General features: G+C 41.6%; 1 protein-coding gene across 2 annotated transcripts in view; it reads left to right on the plus strand.

Moving 5' to 3' along the window:
* DCUN1D3 (defective in cullin neddylation 1 domain containing 3) overlaps positions 1-8,384 on the plus strand; it is an 18,944-nt gene extending 10,560 nt beyond the window's left edge. Inside the window, exons 2-4 of one of the 2 annotated variants that reach the window (XM_014869067.2) lie at positions 33-108; positions 4,795-5,327; positions 7,167-8,384. In XM_014869067.2, coding sequence (XP_014724553.1) covers positions 4,897-5,327; positions 7,167-7,650 — 915 coding nt within the window. In that variant the 5' untranslated portion in view covers positions 33-108; positions 4,795-4,896 and the 3' untranslated portion in view covers positions 7,651-8,384. Of the gene's footprint in view, positions 1-32; positions 109-1,946; positions 2,149-4,794; positions 5,328-7,166 lie in introns of those variants that run through there. The other variant, XM_088174389.1, reaches the window with a different exon arrangement.
* The last annotated feature ends 297 nt before the right edge of the window (positions 8,385-8,681 follow it).

Below are 8,681 nucleotides of genomic sequence, written 5' to 3' on the forward strand. Positions count from 1 at the left end.
TGTAAAGATTTGTGTGGTCTTTTGTCTTCCAGCATTCTATGTGGAGTCCAGGGAGCCTAAAGGAAGCTGTGAAGCTAGTGGAATGATTCCCTGTGTAGCTGAAACTATGTAAGTATTAGATGTTTGCTTACAAGATCACTTGTCCAGCACAATTGTTAGAGCAGTGATTGCTTCTGCTTCAGCAGTGGCAATGATCCTTTCCTGCCTCCCCAGTGGGAAGCTCTGTGTATCTGTTCAGGGCTGGAAACAAACAGGGCATCCATGATATACTGTTCCCTACTCTCAGCTGTTTTTGAAGTCATGGATCCCTGTCCACTAAAAGATAGATAATGCATAGTGGAATTCTGTAAAATTCTTAGACTGTGCTCAAGCGTTTGTGAAAAGATGAGGCTGGGTTGAAGCTTAGTTAAACTGTAGTTATGTTGTCTTTGCCTTAACTAGTGAAATGCTACTTGGAAAGGGATTTAATGGTTGGCTGAGCTGTCTCCCCTTTTGTTATGAGATTTCCTAAATTTGTCTTTGAGGTCTTCTTGAATGTATGGAAAGCTTTTTCCTCTACTCTCTTGATACTTGCTGTGTTTTGAAACTCATTATAAATACCTTCTGATGCAATGCTTTATTAAACAGCATAATGCTTGTCTTGCTTGTTATTCTCTGGACATATCCAGTAATTTCTATTACTACAATAACATCAGTCATAGAAAAATACAGGGTTACTTAAACATCTCCTTTGCATCTTCTCTCCTCCTGCCAGCTCTCCCCCCTCACTTCATTGCTGCTGTTTTCAATTGTGCCACGGTGTGCTTGTATGATTGAGAGTTGTTAACTGAGTCACTTTGTTTTGCTCCCTTCAAATTTTGGGTTGTGTGTGATCTGGTCACTTGAAAATGGAGGAAAAATGCTGCAAATTCCTTACAGCACGTAGAAAAAAGTCTGACACAAAACCCCCACCAAGCATTAGCCAAGGCCTTTGTAATCTTCTCTAGGTTTTCATTTAATATGTGGGGCCATATGGCTCTGCACATCCTTTGTTCTTAGAGGGTGATTTTCCTTTAGCTGGCTGTATTCACTAGCACTCATCTTCCTGTGTTCCCAGCTGCTGACTCTGTTCTAGAAAGGTGCAGGGAATGTCATTGTGGATCTCTGCTTTGAAAGAGGAAGATGGCCTCATGGGCATCTTGGTGATTCATATGTACTGGAGAACATTGCTCAATACTTTTCTGAGTAATAGACTTCTTTGGGAGCACTGCATCCTGTAGCGCTGAGCACATTCCAACCTTAGCCCTGAATTTTGATCCTTTTTAGCAGAATGGCAAAAGCAGTGGTCACTGCTGCCTTTTATGTCTTGCTTTTATGCTGTACAAGCCTCTTAGTAACTTTGCTCTTGGGAACTGATCGTTTTGGGAATTGATGCTTTGCCACCAATCCAGTGTAACCCTTGGGTACACAAGAACTTTACACTCGTAGTTCCTGATCCAGCTGGGAGAAATCTCTGCTGGTCCTTGTGCACTGTGATGCTTTGCTCTGCAGCTGAGCACGCAGCTCTGTTCACCTTCCTGAGGGTGCTCTCTCCCACTCCTTGAGCTCTGGCTTCACTGCAGTTCCCGATGCTGCAATTAGATCCTCTCTCCAGCCTTCCTTAACAAAAGGGCCGGCTTCTCCCACTTGTTTCTATCTTCCAAGGCTCTTGTTCCTTTCATGCCTTGAAACCTGAGTCACGTAGGAAGCGGAGGTGACTAGTTAGTGAAGTGGATCCAGCTCAAGCAAGGCAATTTAGCGAAGGCAATTTACAAAAGGGTAACTGATGGAGTGCCAAAAGACTTTCCTCTTACAAAACCAGATACATGCACAAGCTGCCAGCGGATGCAGTCTGGACTTTTTTTTTTCCAAGCTGGTTTTGCTATTTTTGGGGTAGAATGCTTCTAAGTATCTGGCACCATGGCATCAAGTTTCATGTAGAAGAAAAGTGAGGAATTGCAGCAACTTTACATCAGTGTCTTCCAGTGCTTGTTCATAAGGAGTAGGATTGTGCTCTGAAAACCTCCTTGGCAGGGAGGAGGAAGGAAGAACTCTGTTACTGCAGGGGGGAGCAGTGCTAGCAGTGCCCAGGCAGTGGCGGTTCAGGAGCAGCATTCAGCTCTTTGTAAGGCAAGTAGGAGTACAGCAAATGTGTTTGTTAGAGGGGTACGATGTGAGGGAGGTGGTTAACTTGCCCTCTAGGGCTTAATACTATTGGGCTTGCTTGTTTTTGGAAACTGATGGTGGGACACTTCCTTATATACAGGTGTCTAATAATGCTGGCAGATCTTCCCTCTGTGTATTGTAGTGCTCTTTTTGTGGCAGCAAATGATTTTAAAACCCATCAGTTTCATCACATTGGTGATGTCACTTTGGAAACCTGAACATTAGATAGTTATTGTCATTAATACAAGCTGTTGCTTAGGAAGCATGACAGCATGAGTCACTTTTATTGGGAAAATTATGGACACTGTATGTATTGCAAACTGCCTTTAAAAAAAACCTCTTCAAATTGGGATTCCTCAAGTGAATTTGATTAATTACGATGTGTGTGATTTGACTACTTTAGAGGAAAGTACTGTTCACTAATAGGCAGCTGTTCCTTAACCTTTCCCCATAGGGAAAAGTTGTTCCAAATCACCAATAGCTAATAACTGCTATTACATCCTTGAGCAGGAAGTTTTCTATACTACCTAAACTCTGCTTTAAACTCTAATACTAGTCTGTACTCAGGATTTTTTATTCTGTTCTTTTAGCTGCATTCTTCTCTCTAAAGAAAAATTTGTCCAGTGTGGTGTTAGCTGCTGCTGAGAAACTGATGGGAGAACAAGAATTAATGTAGATTGAGCATTCGAATTCAGATGAATTTAAAGATGGGGGCGGGGGGGGGGGGTGAGCTGGTATGTGGGAGTTAATCACTAAGCAGTTTTTATACTGCCTGCTAATATCCTGTTTGTTTTGGTGTAATGAAATAATGACTGGTGTAGACTGGAGAGGACGATGTTGCTCAGGCACCTGGCAGCACAGAAATCAGTGCCAGGCTGTGCTTTGCTACTCACAGAAATGTGAAATAAGGACCAGTGAAATTATCTTATGGATCATTTATATTGACATGCATATTTTTATAAATCATTTCAAATACTTACTGTTGTGAATTTCTTTAATGCATTAAATCAAACTTTGCTTGCCTATAACAATGATGCTGCAAAGTTAATCTTTAAAGCATTGTTATGAAAGAATATATAATACCTTTGTTTCTTTATCTGCTTAAAAAATAGGCATTTGCTAGTTTCGTGTGTGAGTTATGTACTTAAGAAAAGGGACTGGGGAGGGAAAGGGAAGCCAGGTGGTCAAAACCAGCATCTTGACTGTTGTAGTTCCACTGGCAAAATATTTTGCTCATGAAGCTGCACACGTGCTGTTTTGACAAAACAGGTATAATGGCTGAGAGAAGATTTATTTTTGTGTTCCTGATATCTGAGAATTCATCTGTACTTGTTGCTGCTGTTGGTTTACAGCTTAAAAGAGGGCTTCAGTCTCAGTAAAGCTTTGCCCAAGAAAAAACACAGTAGAACTGACGTGACAGCTATTGTGTTTATTAAATTTTTATCTCTCTTCTTTCTTGTTCTAATTCTAAACTGGAAGCTGTACACAAAGTCAAGGCAAACACAATTTTTATGTTTGAAGCTTTTGCCTAACTGACAGCAGAGGTGAAATGCAAGTAAGTGGGTAAAGGAGGACTATGATAAGCAATTGCTTTCTTGGAGCTGACATTTCTGAGAAGTGGACTGTCCTTGGTGTAGCTGCTCACTGATAGGGCAGTATCAGTGTGTTAGCTTGGTTTTAGCAGGGAAAATTGGAGAACCCTTTTCTCTGGGCAAAATATCTTTTCCAAATATGCAGGGCTTTGTGATTTATTAAAAGAGAGTATGATGAAATCATTTTGGCATTTTAATTTTTATTTTACAAAACCCCCTCTGAACTGGAATTACTACTTCTTATCTACATATGTGTCTGTCTGAATAGGTTTCATTAAGAAGGCCCTCTCCCCTGTCTGTCTCCTTACCTGAAGGGAGGAGCCCACTTGAAACAATGAACAATTTTTGAATACCCTCTTGCACAAGAAGTGTTGCCTTCTTTCTGCAAACATACTCTTGGTATGTTTTAAGTACAAAACCTAGATTCCAAATGCTGTTTAAAAATAAACACACAACTTCCACACTCTCTCCTCCTCCCCCAAACCAGCCAACAGCCAGCCCCCTCCCCCCCTCTCTGAGATGTCCCTTTTGCTGATTTGCTGGATGTGCAGTCTAGAGGCAATGCTTAGCTCTCTGCCAGGTTGTCCCACCAGTGTCCCTGTCCTCCTTTCCCTGCTTTGTTTCAGTGTTTTATATTCTATATATAAAATGTGAGTATACTTTTAAAAACTATTTCCTTTAAAATATTTCTGGGTTAGAGTTAGTGTGTCGTGATGAAGCCTGTGCATGAATCAACCTCTTTGTAACCTATGCTGCAGTAAGAATTTTAGGAATTTCCTTTATTAGGACCCGTTAGTGTAGTGTAGCACTGAGTGAGCTGTATTGATTTCTAGGTAAAACAGCCTGAAATTGCCTGAAATTTATGGCTTATTCCAGCCTTGTGTACACTACTCCTTTTCAGTATGCAAAGCTTAAATATCCTGAAGTCGGTTGCTTAATGGCAAATATTATCCCACATTTAATACTTCAAATATTCTTTCTAGAGAGACAGCAGTTTGACTCTGAAACTGTTTTTCAGGTTAGCTGAGTGCTGCTAATGGCATGGTGAGATGTGTTGAAGAGCAGCTGCGAGGGTGTCCAAGGGCAGGGGGACCGTGCTAGGAGCTGGGCTTGCAGCATCATGGGCCAGTGTGTCACCAAGTGCAAGAATCCTTCTTCTACCCTTGGCAGCAAAAATGGGGAAAGAGAATCTGGCAGCAAGTCCCACAGCAAGAGAAGTGCAGTGCACAAAGACGACCACGGCTCAGCTTGCGGGAAGGCTTCAGGAGACATTCTTGTGAATGGGACAAAGAAAACAGACGCTGCTGTAGAGTCCAGTCAGCCTCCGACGTTTTCTGGAGATACAAAGAAAGACTCTGTGTGCAGTGCAGAGGAATCTTCTCTTCAGAGGATTGGGGAGTTATTCAGGAGGTATAAGGACGAGCGGGAAGATGCCATACTGGAAGAAGGAATGGAACGATTTTGCAATGACCTCTGTGTTGATCCCACTGAATTTAAAGTACTAGTTTTGGCTTGGAAATTCCAGGCTGCTACCATGTGCAAATTTACAAGGTTAGTTCTTGTAGAACTTGTAATTATTTTCATATGTTAAAGTATATCCTGTCAACAGTATGTTGGAGAGACAGCCTCATTAGCTTCACTTACTTATTTCTTCTAACACTTACATTTTGCTCAAACTCATTCCTACTACTGCACAAGGTAAGCTTTGTATTGTCTTCTTTTCCCCTTCTCCTCACACTAGATTTCAGAAGATATGGTTTTGGCCATTATGCTGCTAGTGATGAACAGTGTAGTGAGGTTCTGCAGGCATTAATTTATTCTTGATTTGCCAAAAGCAATTTACTGTATCCGGCATCATCTTGGTGATGGGATTGGACACTGAAATTAATTTTTCCTTTAAAGTCATGTAAGATTCTTTGGTAATTGCTACCAGCTCTCTTAACAGTGTGTGAAAGAATGACAGAATTGTTCCTGTCCAACCAGTGTAACACCTAATGTCTTTTTCCAAGAGTAATCTTCTTAAAGCATAGAGAGAGAAGGAAATGTGAGGGTTTTGACACTGGTTGCTGTTTCATACTAGCTGACAAATGATTGCTGTTCAAAGTGCTGTGTGCCCTTCTGGACAAGGGGCTCAGTCAGCAGGCTGTCAACATTATGTGATGCTATAGGAAACAATGCAAACTCCAATGCAAATGGCTTAAACTCCCCCCACTAAGCCCACAAGCAACCCAAACTGCAGCAGCCTCCCCAGCTTAGCAATGTCCAGGTAAGAGCAAGTGAAGAGTGCCTACAAGGACTTGCAGGGTGAGAAGGAATTCTTTATTTTTTGGTCTGTCTAGATTGGTTTGAGTAATGCTACCTGTTTTTACTGAGCTTATTACTTTGGTGTTCAAAGCCTTGACCCAGGCCTCTGCTGTGCACTGAACAGCATCTTCAGAGTCTTTGTGGCTGAGGGTGTGTGTCAAAGGGATGAGTTACTCTGGAATGCATATGTGGATTTACTGGAGGCTGATGACACAGGTATTTGCTAAGATGGTAAAGGAATTGTAAGTAGTGTCTGTGATTCTGCACAACTACTATGAGTATTATTAACATGGTTTTAATTTCCTTGGAGAGGACAAATCTAGTGGTGAGAGGTTATGTTTGTTGAAGGGCACACTCCATGGTACAGGTGCTGATGGACTCCTTCCATCAAGGAAAGCAACGTGGTCTGTTCTCCTGAGTGCTGCTCCATCTCTTATCTTCCCTCCAGCCCATCCTGTGTCAGCCTGCTGGCTCTCCTGACTGGTTGTAACCCATGCTCACAAGCATCAGAGAAACCCACCTGGCCACTTGCTCCAGGGCTGCTGCTCTGAGCAGTGTCCATACATTGTGCTGCAGCCCCTGTGATGCCGTGCTCCCTTCCATGCTCTCAGCTGATGCCTTACTGACCCACACCAGTGGCTCCCCTTTGGTTTTGCAGGCTGGAAGAGCAACCAAAAACCACAGCAAAAGCAGAAGTGAACTGCTCTGTCCCTCGCAAGCAGCTCACCCTGGGCATGGGCATTTAGACATAGGCACTACTGAATCAAGTTGGGATAAATGTGTTAATTTCAAACATGGAATTTCTTCTTTACTTTTTGATGTGAAAGTGTCCAGAAAAAACAGAGAGCAGAACCTTTCAAATGCTAACACTGGGGGGTTGCATATGGTTCCCCAGGCCTTTAGGAATGCCTTGGAATTGTCTGTCTTTCCAGTGGCTCCCATTGCCAAAATCTGTGTGCCACTGGAGCTGAGGGCACACCTTGTCTTGCCAGATGATCCTCTTTGATTCAATGTGGCTGAATGGAGACAGGACAGGTTGGGCACGCAAGGTCAGCTCACTCTAATTTCTCTTCTCTTGCTTGACAGGAAGGAGTTTTTTGAAGGCTGCAAAGCAATAAATGCAGACAGCATTGATGGCATTTGTGCAAGGTTCCCCAGCCTCCTAAATGAAGCCAAGCAGGAAGATAAATTCAAGGATCTCTATCGTTTCACCTTCCAGTTTGGCCTGGACTCTGAAGAAGGACAGAGGTCGCTACATCGGGAAATAGCCATTGCCCTTTGGAAATTAGTCTTCACCCAAAACAAGCCCCCTATTTTGGACCAGTGGTTACACTTCCTAATCAAGAACCCCTCAGGAATCAAGGGAATCTCCCGGGACACGTGGAACATGTTTCTAAATTTTACTCAGGTGATTGGACCGGACCTTAGCAACTACAGTGAGGACGAGGCCTGGCCGAGTCTCTTCGATACGTTTGTGGAGTGGGAAATGGAGCGAAGGAAAAAGGAAGAGGAAACCAAATGTATTCTGTCTTCAGACACAGAGGGCCTGTGTGTGGATGAACAGACTTAGCAGTGGCCAAGCAGCAGTGACAAAAGCAACTTGTTGCCCTTCACAAAATGTAAACTCTGGATGTTTCTGGAAATTACCGAGGCTCCAGATTTTTCTACTTTACACCTTTTTCTGCCTTGTCTTTGAAAGGGCTCTAGAATGCTGTATCATGTTTTAGGCACTTTCTTAATTTTGGTTATTCCTTTTACTCTCGCCCTGAAATATTTGACCCTGGCTACAAGTTAAGCTTTTTTTTTTAAATTTTATTTTTATTTTTTTTAAGACTTCAGATTAGTATAAATAAGTCTGATACTTCTTGCACAATGTAGTTCTTTTTAGTTAGGTTAAATTAACATTGCTAAATTATACAGTGCCAGATTAAGTTTTTCATACTACATCTGTCAGGGCAGGTCTGTACTGTGTGTAGTGCTGTTTACATTGTTGAAATTTTAGGCTGTAATAATTTTAAGGTTTTATACCAAGATGAACAGCAGTGTTAACTATAAATGCATTAATCCTGGGTAACAAGGCTCTAAAAACCAACATAAGCAACAGCATTTTGTAATATGGCTAATTCCCATTTTGAGTGAACTCCTAGTGAATGAGTCCAGTTCATTCCTTTTTTTGGACTTTCAAACTAAATGTTGGGATTGTTTTATAAAATTACTGTACCTGTCAGTCAACTGAGTGGTAGATGATGATTTGTATCTAAATCTCTTTACACATTCACATAATAAAAGAGCAGTACTACCTCAGTTTTATTGAAAGTGGACTTGTTGATGGACTTCCATTTTCTCTGGAAGTTGTATTTTTGTGGTACATGAGAATATTTTTACTTGACTAAAAGAACCAAAGGTTCTGCTTCTTAAGTTTGCTAAACATTGACAGAAGCAACATACAAATCCTAAGTCTTCAAGGAAAACTGTGGTATAATTCTGCTTTAATTTGTTTGATTTATACCTAAAGTATTACCTTACTTGTCTGGCAAGCACAGTACTTCTATGTAAGGAACTATCTTTTGCATTAATATTGACGAACCAGTTTTTTAAACC

This window comes from Sturnus vulgaris, chromosome 16, assembly GCF_052056855.1.
Source record: "Sturnus vulgaris isolate bStuVul1 chromosome 16, bStuVul1.hap1, whole genome shotgun sequence".
Taxonomy (NCBI): Eukaryota; Metazoa; Chordata; class Aves; order Passeriformes; family Sturnidae; genus Sturnus; species Sturnus vulgaris.